Source organism: Lactuca saligna, chromosome 6 (genome assembly GCF_052625555.1).
Source record: "Lactuca saligna cultivar CGN05327 chromosome 6, ASM5262555v1, whole genome shotgun sequence".
Taxonomy (NCBI): domain Eukaryota; kingdom Viridiplantae; phylum Streptophyta; class Magnoliopsida; order Asterales; family Asteraceae; genus Lactuca; species Lactuca saligna.
This window is the reverse complement of record NC_136422.1, coordinates 10149454-10170671: the sequence shown is the minus strand read 5'-3', so window position 1 is coordinate 10170671 and position 21218 is coordinate 10149454. Positions and strand designations below refer to the sequence as shown.

Genomic DNA, 21218 nt, shown 5'->3' with positions numbered 1-21218 from the left:
CCCACGTATGCTTTGTGTACTCCCTGCGTACTCGGCTAAGCCTAAAAACCACGAACATCCGAAGGCCATAACTTCTTCGTGATAAGCTTGATTCCGACGATCCTTAGATCCACAAAAAGACAACAAGAAGCCCTACAATTATATCAAATCATATCTTTATTAAGACCTTCCGAACAAAAATCCATTTTCCACAAAAGCCCAAACTGACACTTTACCGAAATACCCCTAGGCTCCAAAACACAAACTGAACACTCGGATCAATTCTAATACATCACCCACACCCAAATGGGCCTAGATCTTACCTTTTCATCATGGATCTATTAACCAAGAGTGAGCATTTTATTCTGATCTAGGTCATCGTGGATTTGTTAACCAAGAGTGCGCATTTTATTCCGATCTAGGAGAGTATTTTAGCATATATGTTGGTCGATATCTACATTCGGGAGGTGGTAGCACATCATGGGGTGCCGGTTTCTATGGTCTCTAATTGGAATGTTCAATTTACTTCCAGGCTATGGAAGAGATTCCACAAGGAGTTAGGTACTCGTCTGCACTTCAGCATGGCTTTCCACCTGCAAACTAATGGTCAAAGTGAGAGGACTATCCAGACATTGGAGGACATGCTGAGGGCATGTGTATTGGATTTTAGAGGTAGTTGGGATACGTATCTTCCTTTGGCGTAATTTTCGCATAACAACAATTTTCACGCCAACATTGATCGACCTCCTTTTGAGATGCTCTATAGGTAGAAGTGTAGGACTTCGATATGTTTGGGTGAGGTCAGTCAGCGGGTCATGGGGAGTACAGAGGTAGTACTCAAGATGACAGAACTAAATTCAGCAGGTTCGCAGCAGACTACAAACAACACAGAGCTGACAGAAGAGCTAGTAGATAGACGTCGGTCAGACTTGGAGTTTCAGGTTAGGGATATGGTATTCCTGAAAGTGTCACATTGGAAATTTGTCATCCGATTTAGGAAGTACATGAATCGAGACTCCACATATATTGGTCCTTTCAGGGTATAAGCCCAGGTGAGCAGGGTTGCATATCATTTGGATCTGTTGGAGGAGCTCAATCAAATCCATAACACTTGTCATGTCTCTCAGTTGCGGAAATGTTTGGTCGATGATTCCATAGTGGTTCCATTGGAGGAAATTTAGGTGGATGATCGCCTAAATTATACAGGGAGACCAGTGGCGATCCTTGAGAATAGGACAGAGGCTTATCGTACGCGACTTGGTCATGGGATTTTGTTGTTGGGCTGCCTTTGGACTTTAGGGTTTTGGTCCCTCGTTAGGCCACAAGTCTTTTTTATTTTGGGGCACTGTTAGGTCTTGCGCCTTCTTGGATTTAGGCCCATATTGGGCTTGGAGTGTCCTTTAGGAATTAGGCCATTATTGGGCTTTTGTGCCATTTAGTTCAGGCCACGACTTTTGGGCCAATTCAGGGAATGGTAAAATGGTTTTTTACCCTGGAAGTAGGGAATAGTTGATTTAAGTCCCGATTATGGTTATGACCTAATTATTAATTAAGGTTTTATTAGATTGGTTAGTGCGGGGATTCTCCAGTTCAACTGCCCGAGCATCTCTTTCACTTGCAACGGACTAAGGTGAGTTTGCTCACTATACTGTAGGATGTTGGGGTGCAAAGTTATTCATGATTGACTTTGAAAATGTTTGACTTTTGTAAAACCCACTTGCATGTGGAGTATTTGCCTTTTGACACATGTGTAAATGAGAGTGAGAGAGAGACATGTAAACACCTTTATATAAGGTGGGTTTGTCCACTTGTAGAGGTGTGCTTGAGAGATGCAGTCATAGTGATTAGTGAGTGAGATATTTATGAAGCTCTAGACTAGATCCCTTTTTGTACTTATTTACTATGATCAGATATATCTTTTAGCACCCAAATCAACATGTTCAATTGTGCAAACTTAAATTCCGCATGCCAAACCATGTATTTTGTCACAACAATTGGTATCAGAGTAGGTCTTCAAGATCAAGGTGATATTTGAAGAACGATTCTCAATTTAGCAACTTTTGTCGCAATTTGAGCAATTTTGGTGAGTCTCTCTCTATGATCTCTTGTAATCATTAAATCGTGCGTTGCGTTTTCGAATTTTGATCGATTTGAATCATTGGATGAAATTTTTCTTGAAAAACCCCGTTGTGTGATCCAATAATTTTTTTATTAGATCAAGCCAACCAAAATCAAAACTTGATCATTGTTCATGTCCACCAAACAATTTAAATGACCTGATTATTGTTCATTTAACAAAAATTAGCCCAAATCTCATTCTATGTTACTGTTTGCTTAATCCAAAATATGAGCCCAAAGAGAAAATAGTCTAATATTGTTCATCAATGTATCATGATAAGCCCAAATTCCTTTGTTTCAATTCTCAAGAATGCATCCGATATTAATACTTTAAGCCCAAATCGTGAATATCTTTTACTCATTGAATCATTCAGAATCGTCAACAGATGTTCGTCATCTAACTTGTATACATGCTTCATTTGTTGTACAATCGTGTTCTTATGATGTTCTGTTCTTAATTAATCGATTGGTCTTGAATTCTTGTTCTCATTTTCTCGTGTCATTTAATCGATCGATTGGTATTGAGCTTCGATTTCAAATGATTAGTATATGATGAAATCGGTATTGTTCACGCTGAAGTTTAAGAAATTGAACAATTAAGTTTTTGATCCCGATGATCTTGGTCAAGAACTCATGGATATGTGAAAAACAGTTGTGTACACATGATTTTGATCTGTAGTTTGATGTTTGAATCTTCGATTTGGTGTTTGTTGACTTTTAAGATCGAAAATTCAAAGTCAAATTTTGACTGTTGATAGATACATCTGATTCAATAGAATGTGACAATTCGAATTCAATGGTGGATGTATATTCGAATCCACAAGGAAGGGGTGTTGATTTTTCGTATTTGATATCGAATTGGGGGTCATAGCCGATTTTGAATGATAGATTTGTTGATGTTCGAATCGTTGTATTGGGTTGAGTAACAGTTGGAGTCGATGATTGATGACGAACAGGAACGAGATATTAAGAATCAACGATGTTGATGAATTGGGTTTACTAGCAAAAGACGAACCTGTGTTGAAATCAGGATTCATTGATCGATGTGATTTTAAGAACGAAGGCTTGTAATGTTGTATCGACGTGCGATGGTTGAAGGGTTCTTCAATAGCAACGATGTACAAGGGATCGTATTAAGAGTCAACGGTTGAAGTTTACTAGAAATCATGTTCGATTGTTGATTGAATTGATTTTTGATTTCGATCGGTTTGAGAACGATTTTTGATTTTGGGTTGACGATTTTCAACCGAGCCTGGATTGATTTCGAAGGGTCAAGTTTGATTCGGTGTTAATGATTAATTCTTGATTTGGGTTAATGGAGAATTAGTCGACTGGGTTCGTTGTTTTGTACGAAGATCTCGGATTTTGATTTGTAGGATGATTGTGAATGAATAGACGAAGGGTGTTTTTGATTTTGAAAGAAAGGTTTTTAACTAATGTTCGAATGGGTTAATATACGAAGGGTTCCTATGTTTGTGATTGGAACGAAGAACTGGGTTATTATTGTACGAAGGGGTGTTTTAACCGAAAGTTTGTTTGAGCAATATTTGAAGGGGGTATATTGAAAATTCATACGAACTTATTGTTCATAATTGAATCTTTGTATGCTTCACGCTTTGAATGAATTGAACAAATGGTACAAAGTTTCGAAAACGGCCCTTGAACCTTCGAATATTTGACACTTCGCAAATTAACTAAAGTTTCGAATATTTGACACTTTTCGCCCAAATTCAAAAAAAAATTGGAACTTCGTATATTTTGGGCATGCTTCGTATAATTTGAGCACAAAGGGAAGAGTTTTCGAAAATGGTCCCTAAGACTTCGAATTTTTGGCAATGTGCACCCAAATTCGAAAAAGGACTAATTTTTGCTGGAAATTGCAGATTGTGCATTTCAGGCCACTGCAGTTTGTGCAAATTGATGCTTTTTACCCAGATTTGGAAAAGGGGGAGTGTTTTGCATATTTTGTTGTTTTGGGTGCACCGGGTCACTGCAGAATTTTGAAATTGACAATTTCTACCCATTTTTGAGAAATTTTGTCAAAGGTGGTCCGTGCACGAAACTAAAAATTGAATATTTTTTGGATTTTCAGCATTGAAGCACAATGTTTATGCCACATGTTAAGGGGGAGTTTTGACATGAAAAATTCTAAATAGAGCACGTTCTTTTTCCTTGGAGTTTTATAATCAAATTTCGATTATAAAAAGGGGGAGACATTTTATATGGAAATTCGAACTTGAATTTTTCATATTACGCAGATTTGAAGATCGAAGTGATCTTGAAGTTTTGAAGCCACGAGATGATGCAAATTGGAAGTTCGGAAGTGATGTATTCGAAATGGGTTTGGGTTTATTAAAGATGTTTGGGGTGTGTTTTATGCGCAAATTTAGGGTGATTATTTGGAGTTTGGAATACTCTTGATCATTCGTTGTTGCTCGGATTGTATGGTCTCACATCCTAGAGCCCAAATTGAGGAATCATGGAAGAATTGAAGATTGAAGTTCATTTCGACATGTGTCATCTTTCAGGCTCGAACTGCGTAGTTGCTCGACTTTGGAAGAATTGAAGTGGGTCATTCATTCCTAACCTTGAGGGGGAGAATGTTAGGGTGCAAAGTTATTCATGATTGACTTTGTAAATGTTTGACTTTTGTAAAACTCACTTGCATGTGGAGTATTTTCCTTTTGACACATGTGTAAATGAGAGTAAGAGAGAGACATGTAAATACCTCTATATAAGGTGGGTTTGTCCACTTGTAGAGGTGTGCTTGAGAGATGTAGTTATAGTGATTAGTGAGTAAGATATTTATGAAGCTCTAGACTAGATCCCTTTTGTACTCATTTACTATGATCGAATATATCTTTTAGCACCCAAATCACCATGTTCAATTGTGCAAACTTAAATTCCGCATACCAAACCATGTTCTTTGTCACAAAAATGGACAATAAGGATTGTATGTTGTTATAGTCTTTATGACTCTTTCTATATATTTTGTATGTCAGTATGTGTGTTTTCTATATGTATGTGGGTTGAAGCAGACCCAGGGGAGAAAGAGACCTGGTACAACCTTGTGTTGACATATGAGTTTTGGGACATTACATACCTTCTTAGTGAACTCCCTACCTGCTCTTGTGCGTTTTGACTCAGGTGCGAGTCGGTCCTTTGTGTCTTAGTCTTTCAGTAGGAGTTTTGGCATGTCTCTTGGAGATTTGGAGTGCTCCTTGTGAGTTTCCATCGCTAACAAGCATGGGGTTCCCACTTCGATTGTTTTCGGGATTGCATTTTGGAGATTTTCAAGGTGTCTTACCCGATCGGTTTGATCCCTATCCCTATGGAGGTTGTGTGTGTGATAGTGGGGATGGATTGGTTGAGTAGGTTTGGTGCGATGATTCAATATGGGGGTCCGCAGGTGGTAGTTCGAACCCCAAGTGGGGGAGAACTGGTTATTTATAGAGAGGGTACCAGGGTTAGAACGACCTTTTATACTGCTTCCAGGGCTTGGCAATATCTGCAGCATGGGTGTATGGGTTACCTCACGTATGTGGTTGACACTCGAGTCAGGAAGGAGGTCTCAGTTTTTGATGTGCCCGTACTCAAAGAGTTCCCAGATGTGTTTTCGGGGAAATTACCTAGTGTACCTCATGAGAGGTAGGTTGAGTTTAGGATCGATTTGGTCCCCAGTGCGGCCTTGATTGCTAAGGAGGCATACCGATTAGCACCACCAGAGATGTAGGAGTTATCCTCTCAGCTTTAGGAGCTGGTGGGCAAGCAGTTTATTAGACCGAGCAGTTCGCCTTGGGGAACAACGATCTTTTTTGTGAAGGAGAAGGACGAGTCTCATCACATATGTATTGATTATTAGGAGTTGAACAAGTTAATGGTAAAGAACCATTACCCACTTCCGCATATTGATGACTTATTCGATTAGTTGTAGGGTGCATCTCGGTTCTCCAAAATAGATTTGAGTTCAGGGTATAATTAGATGAGTGTTAGAGAGGAGGACGTGGAGAAGACATCGTTTCATACTTGTTATGATCATTACGAGTTCATGGTGATGTTGTTTGGGCTCACCAATACGCATGCGACATTTATGGATTTGATGAATCAAGTGTGTAGACCGATGCTCGATTGATCAGTTATTGTTTTCATCAATGATATCCCGGTCTATTCCAAGACTAGGGAGTAGCGTGAGGAGCACCTTCGAAAGCTTCTGGGATTTTTAAGGTGGGAAAGGTTGTATGCCAAGTTCTAGAAGTGTGAGTTTTGTTTACCAGAGGTCCAGTCTTGAGATACCTCATTAACTAGAACGAGATTTTGGTCAACCTGGCAAAAAATGAGATTGTTATGCAGCGGGAGGTCTTGAAGTCTCCCTAGAGATCAGGAGTTTTCTGGGTTAAGTAGGGTATTATCGGAGATTTATTTTGGATTTCTACAAGGTTACTGTACCCCTCACTCGTCTGACGAGGATGAGTGTGGATTTTCACTGGGGCCTTGAGCAACATGCTGCATTTGAGACACTAACATAGAAGTTATGTGAGGCCCCAGTGTCAACCCCCCTGTCGGTGTTGAGGGTTTTGTTTTGTATTGTGATACTTCTATCACTGATTTGGGGGCAGTGCTTATGCAACAAAGGAGGGTTATTGCATATGCTTCTAGGCAGCTGAAGCCGTATGAGGTTTGGTATTTGACGCATGGTTTGGAGCTGGAGGCGGTGGTGTTGGCCTCAAGATTTGGTGGCATTTTCTATATGGGGCCCGGTGTACCATTTACACCGACCCTAAAAGTTTGAGGTATCTCATGGATCAGCTGAATATGAATATGATGCATCGTAGATGGCTTGACATGGTCAAGAATTATGAATGTGAGATTCTTTATCACCCGTGAAAAACGAATATGGTCACTGATTCCTTGAACTATAAGTTGACTAGTTCTTATGGTGGGAGATTATCTATGAGGATTTTGATTGATTGGCCACTTTTAGATTTGATTAGAGAGACTCTGGCTGAGGGATTCAAGAAGGAAAATGGAAATAGGAGCGAATTAAGGTGATATTGACAAGTTTTCTACCAATGGCCATGGATTATTGCCCTAGTGTGGTCGGATTTGGGTACCAGATTTTGGTGGGATAAGTCAAACTGTGATGGACGAGGCTCATAAATCCAGATTTTTTGATACATCCTGGAGCCACCAAGATGTACCGGGATTTAAGACTTAGTTATTGGTAGTCATATATGAAGAAAGAGATAACATGATATGTTGAGAGGTGGTTAAACTGTCGGATGGTCAAGACCGAGTATCAGAGGCCACATGACAAGCTTCAGCCTTGGGAGGTTCTCATGTGGAAATGGGAACATATCACCATGGATTTCATCACTAAGCTACCTCTGATGGCTAAGGGATTTGATGCGATATGGGTTATAGTGGACCGTTTGACCAAGAGTGCCCACTTTTTAGCTATTCATGAGAGCTCCTCAGCCGAGAAATTGGGCGATGTTTATGTGCGCGAGATCATCACCCAACATGGTGTTCCTATTTCTATTATATTGGATCAAGATGTTCAGCTCACTTCTCGATTTTGGCATAAATTCCACAAGGAACTGGGTACGAGGTTACATGATAGTACTACTTATCATCCACACACTGATGGCCAGAGCGAGAGGACCATCCAGATGCTCAAGGATATGTTGAGAGACCGTGTGCTTGATTTCGATGGGATTTTCAAATACCTACCTTCCTTTGGCTAAGTTTTCTTACAACAACAATTATCATTCCAGCATCGGTGCACCACCGTTTGAGCTTCTCTATGGGAGGAAGTGTCATACCCTAGTCTATTGGGGAGAGGTCGGTCACATGGTCATGGGAAAGATTGAGATTTTTCTTCAGATGATAGAGCTTATTCATCGGATCAAGCAGAGGTTACAGACAACTCAGAGTCAGCATAAAACTTATGCTAACAGGCGTCGATCGGAGTTGGAGTTCCAAGTCGACAATATGGTTCTACTAAAGGTATTACCCTAGAAGGGTGTAATATGCTTCAAGAATAGGGGCAAGTTGGGGCCCCTATATATTAGGTTGTTTCGCGTATTAGCCAAGGTAGGAAGGGTAGCCTATCGGTTAGATTTGCCTATGGAGCTCGGTCATATTCACAACACCTTCCATGTTTCTCAACTCCGAAAGTGTGTGCATGAAGATTCAACAATTGTTCCTCTAAATGATATTCAGGTAGATGATTGTTTGAATTATGTTAAGTGAGCAGTGGCAGCTTTGGTTAGGAAGATGAAGGTTTTGCACAACAAGGTGGTATCATTGGTAATGGTCCAGTGGAAGCATCTGAAGGGTTCCGAATGAACTTACGAGCCTGAGGCAGAGATGTGGGAGCACTACCCGGAGTTATTCGTAGCACTTAACTTTGAGGACGAAGTCTGATTCAAGTGGGGGAGAATTGTAACACCCTTGATCCAAGTATTTTCCATTTCTACCCTTATATGTAAAATGTGTTGCAAAATTGGTCCCTTTGGCACTTAAGTGAAAATGCGCATTTTTTTAAGTACGTTGGGCGTACACTTATGTACGATGGGTGTATGCGGCAAAAGCCCAAACCCTAATTTTTAGGGTTTGGACCCTATTTAAGCATCATTATCGCATTAAGACCCCTTCATTCATCAGCCTTCATCCCTCTTTTCATCCCCAACGAACCTTAATCTTCATTTATGGTGTTTTGAGCTCATTTTGGTGTTTAGTGTCTACCTTTGAAGGAAGGAAGACATTGGAAAGTAAGAAAGAAGCTCCAAGCTTTGTAGATCTGCACTTTACACTTCTTGAGCAACCCCCAGAAGGTATAAAGTTCTGAACTTGATCATTATCTCTCTAGATCTTGCTAGTTTTTGAAGTTATGTGCTTTTAGTCCCATATTCTTGGTATAAGTGAGTATGGAATACTTAAGACCAAATTAGTTGTCCTTTTGGACGTTTTAGCGTGTTTAGAGTTATAAAAATAGGATCTTAACCCTTCACTTTCATCCATGCATGTATTGTGTATTAGAATATTGTGAGATGTTATGGTTTAAGATTTGGACACTTTATAGCCATGCAAAGTCATAAAGTTGGAAACTTTAACGTAGAACGATATTTGCAACTAGATTTGAGTTTTAGATGTGGTATCTTAATAGATTAAGCACTTAATAGAAAGGAAGAGGTGGTAGGCAAGTACGTTGGGCGTACTTGAGGGTATGTTGCACGTACCAGGTCAAGACCCCATAATTTGGCCAAGAGAATGCACTACACGGGGCGTAATGGCTGAGTATGCCGAGCATACTCAGTCTGAATTGACTCATTGACTTTTTGACTTTTCACCTTTGACCAAAACTATGACCAAGTTTGACTTAAGGGCAGTTTTGGTATTTTAAGTTGTAGTTTGAGTTTAGGTCACTGTTTGATGTACAGGTGAACTATAGAGTTGATTTTTAAAGCAATGTTCTTTTTCGCTACTTCTCAGATTGTGAGGTGAGTTTTCCTCTTTATGCTTGTGGGTCGAAGGCACCAATGTCGGCCCACTAGGTTATTCATCCTAGTATATAGGATGTTGTTATGCTATTTATGTATGATTATCTGTTTGCTAGTTATATTATTATCTGTTATGTATGTCGACATAGTGTGGTTGGGTTGAGGCAATACTACTTTATGCGGAAGCCAACAAACCTAGGAGCAAACCAGTCATAAGATGTGCGCCATTAAGGCAAACCATACTTATGTTGTGGGCTTAGGAGCATGCCAAATATAAGCTAAGGATTGGAAAATCATACCACACTTATGTTGTGGGCTCGGGAGCAAGCCAGAAATGAGCTATAGGCCAGAAAGGCAAACCAGAATCATGTTGTGGGCTTAGGGGTAATCCAACCCGATGGTTGTTAACCTAGTATGCATGCTGTTATATGTTGTGTGGTGCTATTTTGGGGGAACTCACTTAGCTTTGGCTTACCAGTTAAGTTTTATGTTTCATGTACTTTAGATGATCGGGGGAAAACAAAGGCGTGATTGTACACATCCTTCAGTGACATGTTGTGGAGATGTTATGAAACATTGATTTTGGGATATTTGTATTTTATCTTGAGTTTTTATGTTATGGGACGATTAGAAAACAATGATTTCTCTTTAATGAAAAATCAAAAGTTTTATTTTGATTTTGGGATGTTACGATAGGGCTTTCAACCCTCAATAATATAGTTAATTTGTTTAATTATCTATTACATATCAAACATTTAACCCTATTACCCATTCCCATTATCTTCTTTATTCATATATAAAGACCTTTATTAAGGACTATCATTGTTAATATCATGGTTTTCATCTATATTCTATTAGATGACTGCATCATTAGTACAAAAGTATGAGTTCCTAAATCATTAGTACAACAGTACCAATTCCTATATTGTTAGTAGAATAGTATCGGTTCCTACATCATTAGTATAATAGTATCAGTTTCTACATCGTTAGTACAATAGTACCGGTTGCTTCATCGTTAGTACAATAAATCCAGTTCCTACATCATTAGTACAATAGTATCAGTTCCTACATCATTAGTACAATAGTACCAGTTCCTACATTGTTAGTACAATATTACCAATTCCTACATCGTTAGTACAATAGTACCATTAAAGTCATGACATCCTATCTTCATTTTCATCTCTCATCATACTATTACATATTATCTCCCATCATACCATTTCATCTTATCATTTTCATCTCTCATTACCCTTTACTACCCAATGTATTATAATCATGAAAATACATATACGATATAAATCATAATAAAACTTATCTTATAATATTTCATCTATCACATAATATCTTTGCACATAAGCACATATATAATTTAATTATCTAAATACTTCATATTAATGTGTAAGATGAAAGTAACAATGCACTCACTTGATAAAGTGGATGATTTGAAATTTGAGCAGCGCTTCGCCTTAGCACTTGGCTTTTCCTTTGATATGACCTAGGCTTAATTACAAATAAGTCTTAATCTAATATTCTTCAAGACTAATGATAGTTTAGATTCATCAACAATATCAATGTCTACATCAAGATCTATCAAGTACGGAACAACCCGGTATGATCATATTGGAGGTAGGATCCGTTTGGTATATAAAGTATACTGTTTGGAAATTCCACTTTACACACCTCTTCAAATCTAGCCTAGACATCATCCACGTAAGTAGATCAATCGGTATTATGAAATGGAATCACCGATAAATCTTATTTATAGATTCATAGTAACAACTATGAATATAAATATAAGTTAAACTTAAAGCATAATAAGTGTAGCTTAACTTATAGAGATTCCTGATAAAAGTACGGATAGTTAGCATGCAGAACTTCAAACCGAACACTTCTATCTCTTTGACGACTCATGGATCCACTAAAACATCTAATATTTAAGGGATAATTGAGCTAAAATCTTAGAGGAAATGTAGAGAGATTGTAAAAGGTGTGAGAATGATATGGGAGTTGAAGGCTTCTATTTATAGCCTCTTTGCCCATGTATGCCACACACTTTTAGAGGCACATCGCGCGTTCTGTTAACGTCGATCCTTTACCCTACTTCCACATGTCAAATTTTAGGTGGTACACGTCGATTTTTCCAAAAGACCTTGCGTGCCGTAGGCCGAGTGCACATGGATTATTTAGTTTTTCAAAACTTCGTATCTTTCTCATCCAAGCTTCGTTTTCGACGTTCTTTATATCCACATGTAGCTATTGACAAGTAATACAACTTTCATTTAGATTCCATCAGCTAATTCTCATTTTATTTTTTAAGTTATTTGTTTAACAGGATTAGACTTAAATGTCCGTATAAAAATCACAACTCTCTTGTACGACATCTGTTCTCGGTTGTATTTATATCGACAAACTCTTATTCATACTATCTTCGATTCTCGTTTATATTTTTTTTTGTCTAACACTAAACCAATTTGGATTTCGATTTCTGCTGCGCTGAAACTTCGAAAAATCATAACTTCCTCATATGAAGTCAGATTTGGATGTTCTCTATATGCACGCTCATGGTTTTACAATTACTACGATTTTCATTTAGACTACTTACTCTAATAAGAAATCTATCAAAAATTCACTTTTACGACACACATATCCATGTCAGTTTAAACGCAAAACTTTGTAGAAGCATAACTTCTTAACACGAATTCAAATTTCAGAGTTCTTTATATTTATGAAATCCTTGTTATACGTACTACAACTTTGGCTAAGATTATTATCCGAAATAATGTAATGTACAGAAAATCACAGGTAAAATTTTCATTTACCAAAGCACTCATTTATCATTTATTCAAACTCTTAAAGGTATTTTATAATAAAAGTAGTTATCATAGTATAATCCAAAAATCTAAAAGTTGCGGAAAAACATGGGTGTATACAATTGCACTGCGATCAAGACGGCCCCCTTCCCTTTCAAACTGGAAGTACCTGAAACCATAAACCACAACTGTAAGCACAAAGCTTAGTGAGTTCCCCAAATACCACATACCTAACATAACATACGATTCATACATAACAACATGCAATAGGAGGTACTATGTGCCAACCATAGTCTTGCCATTATGCCACGGGCCATATCATGGTCTTTCTTGTTAGGCTGGGGGCCAAAACCCTGGGTCTTACTGACAAGTGCCAGGAGCCACCTCCTAGTCTTCCATACAAGCACCACAAAGAAAACTAGCATATAATCTACAACTAACTATCTACTTAACTGGCAGAGTCCAAACTCTACTCCAATATACAAATTTGCAAGGAGCCACCTTCGGGTCTTTCACACAAATGCCATGGGCCACCCTCTGATCTTCTTATAATACATAAACTAAATGGGTCGGCATTGGTGCCTTCGACCCATAGTACAGTGATGAGACTCACCTCAATCCAAGATAACTGAATACCCGAACTGTTGCTACCGGAAACCTTGCACTGACATTAACAAGTAGTATTTCATCAATAATTGATCCCAATTCAACCAAGAATTCCAGTCGAATATGTAACGCATGTAGATCCGGGCTAGTCGATTTAGAGGTAATAGGGGTCGAAAACGACTTTTCAAAAAAAGATTATTTAGAATAAATAATCTTAACCAAGTTGTAGAATATGTTACAAGGTTTCCGTACATATAAAGAACGCCGAAAGCCGAGTTATAACGAAGAAGTTATGACCCGTTGAAGTTTCGCGACGGAACCGACACGATACCGGGAAGCGTAAATAGTAATTTATGATAGAGCGAGATTTAGCCTTAGCGATCTAAACAAAAGTGGTAGAATATGTTAAACTAAGAACATCGATAAAAAGAACTCCCAAATCTAACTTCGTATGAAGAAGTTATGATTTTTCGAAGTTTCGGATTAGCAGTGTACAACCCGAAATTCAAATATTAGATCGAGTGAATTTTAGCCAACACGACCTAAACGAGAATCGAAGATCTCGATAAAAGTAGCGTAACAAGAAAAACATGGGCGAAAACGGATGTCGGATGAAGAAGTTATGAGGATTTAACGGACCAATCCTGTCCTGATCTGTTAATAATGTAAAATTTAAAATCGAGTCAAAATTAGCCAACGAATTCTAAACGAAAGTTGTAGAGTACGTTCCCAACTTCGTGTGGATATAAAGAACGTCGAAAATGAAGCTTGTATGCGAAAGTTATGATTTTTAGAAGTTAAGTGTGCAATTTGCGAAGCTGCGATGATGTGGCACAATCCTGACCTTCCCTTGCCCCCCACGGTCTCGCATCCGATGAGGACATGCCTCCCTTCGCATTACGCCCCGCGTACGAGGTCCGATACGCCACGCATACCTCCGGCCTTATCCTTCCGACGAGTGCGAGACAGCTGGATCCGGGTGGCAACCATATCCGAGCCTTACGCCCAGCGTAGCCAAGGATTACGCCCAACGTAATCTGAGGCCTCGCGACTATAAAAGGAGGCCGAGGCTGCCTCCATTTTCACACCAAAATCTCATTCTCTCTATTTTCTTTCTCTCTCTAGCTCCCCAAACCACCCGTAAACCCTAGGAAAACCCCTTAGCTCCCGAGGGAAGCCCCGAGGCTCCCGGAGTCCCGAGAAAAAGGAGTCTTTCGGTTTCGAAACGCTGCTCCAAATAAAGTTTCGGTTATCGATAAAATTCGCTATAAGTGAGCTACGCTTACGCAACTTTTAATATAGCTTTCGAATAATTATAGGAATGTTATTAGGTCCTTAAAATAATTATTTAGGCTATTATTATGAGTTATATTGAGTGTTATTAACGCTTATATAATAATAATAATAGTCAGACTAATTAATTTGTCGCGGTTATCGTTAGACTAAACCCTAGTGGTATTGGTACTAGGTTTTATCGAAGGAAATTGTTTTGAGAGTATCGAAGCGCTGTCCGAGTGCTGAGTCACCACCTTTCAGGTGAGTGCATAGTTTCCTTTCATCTTACACATAGATATGAAGTATTTTATATAAATTACGTGCTATGTGTGCATATTATCTGAGTACTTGTTGTCTATGCTAAATGAATGATTTTATACATATTTTAAATGATTTAAACTGTATATGTATTTTATATCTACGATAATGTTGGGGTAAACATGGGTAGATATAATAGATGGAATATGAGTTGAATGATGAGTTGAGAGGTGTTATAGACCACGAGGTGAGGGTGAGAGCTGGATGATGTGAGAAGTCTTTTTCCCAAATGATGACCCCGTTATTCAGCAGAGTATGGATGACAACCACAGACTATTCTAGACAGTCAGTAGAACACTAGCAGGCTCGCAACCTGTAGGTATTGTGAACGATGTGTTCACCCGGTGTACTCTTAACCCTAGTGATCATGCAGAATTGATGCCTAAACCCTGGTGATCATGCAGACTTGATGCCTAAACCTTGGTGATCATGCAGAGTTGATGCCTAAACCCCGACGACTATGCAGACTTAATGTCTGTTGTAAACCGTGGCAATGATGGACTTTGTGTCGATTCCTTAGGATGATCCTTAGGAATGAATGAACGAGGAATAGCTGATTCTTAGGGTAGATCCTTAAGATTAAAGAAGATAATGGGGATGGGTAATTAGGTTGATTGTTTGATTGTTTAAACATAATAATTATATTATTGTGGGTTGAAAACCCTATGTACTCACCACGTTTCCCAACCTGACCCACTCAGTTTATTTATATCACAAGTGTTGATATGAAGTCAGATTACACTGAGAGATTTAAAGAGATGTAGATCACTAGTGTAAATAAATATAAGTTCTGTTTATGCTTATGTTTATGTATTAACGATGACATCCCAAACGTTTTGAAATGAATAAAATATGTTTCTTCGAAAATGTTTTAATAACGTATTTATCGTATTTTTCTGGGAACAAATTCCGCAACATTTTTATTAAAAGAAGTACTTTGATTTTTATAAAGCATAAACAAAATCGGTCTTTTCTGGCCGTGAAAATGGGGATGTCACAAAATATCCGATCCTTCAGGTTAAAAGTCCATTTTACCATTTTCCTTGGGTTTCCAAAACCAAAGACCAGACCACTAGCATCGAAAGCCTAAAACCCTTAAAGGACACGACAAAGACCCAATAAGGCCTATATATCCAAATTGGGCCCAAACCCATCATGGACCTAGCTCGAGAAGGCCAAATATCCTAAAAGGACCAAAATATCCAAAGGACAACCTTGGTCAAACTTATGTTCAATGGTCCATAGTCAACAAGTCAACGAATCAAGAGAAGCTCATTAGACTGAGTACGCCCCGCATACTCAGTGGGTATGCTCAGTGTATGCTAAAGAAACTTAGTGTGCCCCACGTATTGACCCTGGCCACAACCAACCTAGAAAATGTCTTAATCCCTTAAGCCAAGACGTCCAATACTTAAAACTTGTGCCAATTCATGTCTTAATTCATTAAGTTGTTAACTATGAGCTTTTGCATGGCTCAAAGGGCTCCAAATCCAAGTTCTTATTTTATAACTTCAACAAGCGAACTAATACTCATGCATAGGTTGGTATTATCCATCAAGATTGCATTTTTATGCATTTGGGACACCTAAAACGTCCAGATCTAGTGTCCAACTCTTAGGGCGAGATTAAACTCATAAATGCAAACCAAAGGGACCAAAATGTGTCGCAAACCATCCCAAAGAAGTTCTACCCAAAAGAGATGTCAAGATCAAAGCTTGTTACCTTCAATAGATTGCAAAAGATGAGAAACTTCTAGATCTTCAAACTCCCTTCCAAATGATGATTCTTCAACAAGTTCCAGACTCTTCAAAGTGTACAAAAAAAATACTCCAAGATTCTTCAAAAATGAAACCCTAAAGGCTCCAAAATGGAGGCTAAGAGTCGAATATTAGGGTTTAGGAGGCTTGGCGGATAATAAGGGATAAGGTTCATGAAGAAATGAGGTTTAAATAGGGTCAAAAACCAAAAAAAATTAGGGTGTCATTTCTGAAGGGAGTACGCCCCACGTACCCCTTAGTATACCCGGTGTACTTAAGGAGAATCTGCGATCAACTTATCCATTATCCCTGCGTACACAAATTTCCTAACTTATACTCTTAATTTTCTTATTCTGACCATTCGTGTAATTTACTCTAAAATCTATTAAAAAATTATAATGTATTAATTGAAAACCTCGTCTTTTCATTTTCGTCTTAACAATCAACGATGACATTTTAATACAAGATCTAGGGAACAAAAGGAAAGTAGGAAATTGTTATGAGAAAATTAAGAGTAGAAGTTAGGAAAGTATTAAATATAATATTATTGTTTCATAAAATTCATGTATTAAAATACTGGATTATACTATTTTCGTATTTAAAACATAACCACCTACATAGACTCACCTGTCCTTTGTCTCACTCTTTAAAGCATTACACCTCTAAGGGTATATGGGTAATTTTAGCATCTGCAACTTATTTTAGACATCCTCCACATATCTCTCCACATGCCTTAACACATGCTTTGACTTCAATCTTGACGATATTTACTTCCACCGCGTAATGGGTAATTGCAACGGCGTCCCGGCTGCCGGCAACGGCGGCGCCACCACCACCACCACGTCCAACTCAACTGCCCCACCATCTCAGCAACAATCTCCACCCAAGGGACTCACTATCCTTCCTGCATCGGATCCGGCACCTCCTCGCCAACCACTGCCGGCTGCCGTCGGCCGTGTCCTCGGGCGGCCAATGGAAGATGTTCGCGCAACCTACACAATCGGTAAAGAGCTAGGCCGCGGCCAATTTGGCGTGACGTATCTTGTCACTCATAAAACCACGCATCAACAGTTCGCTTGCAAGTCGATCGCGATGCGAAAGCTGATTAACAAGGATGACATCGACGATGTCCGTCGAGAGGTCCAGATCATGCATCACCTCACCGGACACCGTAACATTGTCGAGCTCCATGGCGCCTACGAGGATCGGCACTCTGTTAACCTAATCATGGAGTTGTGCGCCGGCGGGGAGCTGTTTGATCGGATTATAGCCAAGGGACATTATTCAGAGCGTGCGGCAGCCGGGCTCTGCCGGCAGATGGTGACGGTGGTGCATGATTGTCATACGATGGGAGTGTTCCATAGAGACTTAAAACCTGAGAACTTTTTGTTCCTGAGTACCGATGAAGACTCGCCATTGAAAGCTACTGACTTTGGTCTCTCGGTGTTTTTCAAACCAGGTATTCCATTTAAATCATTTAAGATGTTTTTCCCCAAATACATGTTCTATCCCAATCCAACATCCAAAAGGGGATAACCAATCAAACAGTTTCCATTTTCCACCAGATTCGAACACATAACCTCTAATTAGGGTTTCAAAATGGACACTTCCATCTGGACGATGTATTCGAGTATAATGATCATATAGAACTTCTTTCATTCTCGATGTACCTTGGTTAGGTTTCTACACCAAGTTTGCACAACCACATACCATATACCGTTTATTTGTTTTACAAAAGATGATACCCTGCTATGTTTCTTGCCTTTTATCATGTTAAGATGATATGTTGCAGGAGATGTATTCAGAGACCTTGTTGGAAGTGCATATTATGTGGCTCCTGAAGTCCTGCGTAGACATTATGGTGCTGAGGCAGATATCTGGAGTGCTGGTGTAATTCTTTATATTTTACTTAGTGGTGTCCCACCCTTTTGGGGAGGTATATAATTATATATATATACATAATAATTTCGATGAACTTATCATCATCATAGAATAAATCCATCAACAATTCATATCTTTTACAGAAACTGAACAAAGCATCTTTGATGCTGTTCTACGTGGGAATCTTGATTTTGTATCCGATCCATGGCCAAGCATATCAAGTAGTGCAAAAGATCTTGTGAAAAAGATGCTGAAATCTGATCCTAAAGAAAGACTTACAGCAGTTGAAGTCCTAAGTAAGTTTATAAAAAACAATACACATGTTTTTTTTTTTTTTTTTTGTCTGAAATGAATAAGTTTGATAAATTTGGAATGCAAAATGTTGTTATATATAGATCACCCATGGATGAGAGAAGATGGTGATGCATCAGATAAGCCAATTGACATTGCTGTCCTTACAAGAATGAAACAATTCCGTGCCATGAACAAATTAAAAAAAGTAGCTCTGAAAGTAATTGCAGAAAATCTTTCAGAAGAAGAGATTATTGGATTGAAAGAGATGTTCAAATCCATGGACACTGATAATAGTGGCACAATCACTTTTGAAGAACTGAAAGCAGGTCTTCCTAAACTTGGCACCAAGCTTTCTGAATCAGAAGTCAGGCAGTTAATGGAAGCGGTAATTTTCCTAAAATACCCTTATTAATACATTATACATACTTTGTATATTTATTGATTATTACATTACATTATTATTAGGCTGATGTGGATGGAAATGGGACGATTGATTATATTGAGTTTATTTCTGCAACAATGCATTTGAATCGTGTGGAAAGGGAAGATCATTTGTATAAAGCTTTTGAGTACTTTGATAAGGATAAGAGTGGGTGAGTTTTTGTATTTATATGTAAACTATTTTTTTTATTTTTTATATATTAATCTGTTGGTTTTTCTTTTTTTATTTAGATATATAACAGTGGAAGAATTGGAGCATGCTTTGAAGAAGTACAATATGGGAGATGAGAAAACAATAAAGGAGATTATTGCTGAAGTTGACACAGATCATGTATTATGCTCTCTCTCTCTCTCTCTCAAAAAAAAAAAAAATAGCAATCTACTTTAAAAAAAAAAAAAAAGAATTTATTTATTTATTTTTTTAATTGCAGGATGGGCGGATAAATTATGATGAATTTGCAGCCATGATGAGAAAAGGAAGCCCAGAAATGGTCACGGCTAGACGTCGAAAATGATAATTTTCAGAGTTTGTTTTTTTCATTTATTTTCACAATTTGTTTTTTCATTATTTTAAAGCTGGTTGATTAAATATTTTAACGATAGCAGCCTTTTGAGTTTTTATTATGAGGGTTATTTATTTGTTTTCCCAGAAGCAAGTAAATGGGGTTTGTTATAGATATTTATAAATTATAATGTACCAAACTGTGATTGTTTCTGAAAAATCAGTTTTTTTTTTTTTTTTTTACTAAATCAGTTTTTGTATTTTTTTTAGTACAGTATTATATACAGTATGAATTGTTTGTACAGTTGTAATATTTGTTTATTATTTCAGTATATTTAGGTAAATTTTGGAAAAATATATAACAAAGACATCTGTTATTTTAACTAAATTTGTGTTTATGTAAATACTGATAAAATGATATCAATGTTGGATATTATTTTATTTACTTAATTTTTAGTTATATAAAAAGTATGTTTTTTTTTTCTTCATGTTTTGTTAATTTATAATTACTGCAATTTTTAATTATTATAACTGATTGTAATTGTTAGTTCTCACAATTTACTTGTTTTTTTTCTTTGTAATTGAATCTTAATCTATTCCATATCTTTAGATTATTTTATTCTATTTTCCATTTTCATATTTTAAAATATTGTCAATCTTTTGAAGTTTTGTAATAAAATGACCATCGATTTTGTATATGGATGTAGTTGTGAGGTACCAAAATTGTAGCAGATCAGCTTTACTAACATGGAGCTTTCGAAACTTTGGTTGCCGAATTCTCCCACTAATTGCTATTAATCTTTTCAAAGCAAATCTCACAAATACTTTTCATTCGAGAGAAGGATTTTTGCAACCTTGTGAAATTTCTTTTTATCATGAAAAATCTTAAATTTTTGTTATATGTTTGAGTAGTTTTGTAGATCTAATCAAAACTTTTGGAAAGTGTTTCATACACAACAATTTTTATCCATACACAACAATTCATGTTTTATGGAGTTGTACAAATGGGCTGGTTAATTTTTTTTTAATAGAATGGGTTGGTTGATTTGGTGGTGAGTAAGATACGTTTTAGCATATAATTATATTCATTTAATATGCTTGAATGTATAATCTTATTGAGCTAGATGACAACAATGATCTCAAACACTTTATAGATGTTGTTTGTTGTTTGTTACCAAATATGACAACATTGTTTGATATTGATCATGTTGTCAAAGGTGGAAATATTTCCTTGTAAATTGATTTGATGGTGAAAACTGATTATGTGAAAATTTGTTAGTTGTTGGAAAAAAGCACGTATGTAAATTCTTCCATTCTATTGTGCCTCTTGATATTGTGTATGAAACAACAAAATTAGGTGGTTTTAAGCATGTTCCTCCACACAACAGTCATCATGTTGGTGATGATAAGACTAGATACGGGGTTGGCGATTCACAAATTGATTATGAGATTGTAAGGTGTGTCAAACCCACCAAATAACAGGAGTATAATAACCCCCAAAATATACTTTTTAATGCACTAAAAAATAATACAAGACAAGCAGGGTCAAACCATAAAAACACGAGATAATAGTCTATACCTCATACGCAAGGTATTTTGGTCACAAATGGAGTTTTGTTTGCAAAAGTTAAACAATGAAATAACAATCTACTTTGAAAACATACAAAAAATAAAACAGACTTGTAAACAAGTTGTTCAAATAGTTCTAGTTCTAGTTCTCAATGTTGTCATTAAC

The 21218-nt window shown here is 37.5% G+C and overlaps 1 protein-coding gene across 1 annotated transcript; it reads left to right on the top strand.

Annotated features, from left to right (window-relative positions):
* Positions 1-17068: 17068 nt before the first annotated feature.
* Positions 17069-19731, top strand: LOC145000435 (calcium-dependent protein kinase 1-like). The gene is made up of 7 exons (XM_078959664.1): positions 17069-17824; positions 18158-18301; positions 18390-18542; positions 18642-18925; positions 19006-19133; positions 19213-19312; positions 19413-19731. Exons 1-7 carry the CDS (start codon positions 17149-17151, stop codon positions 19494-19496), a joined length of 1569 nt encoding a protein of 522 aa, XP_078815790.1. The 5' UTR covers positions 17069-17148; the 3' UTR covers positions 19497-19731.
* Positions 19732-21218: the final 1487 nt, after the last annotated feature.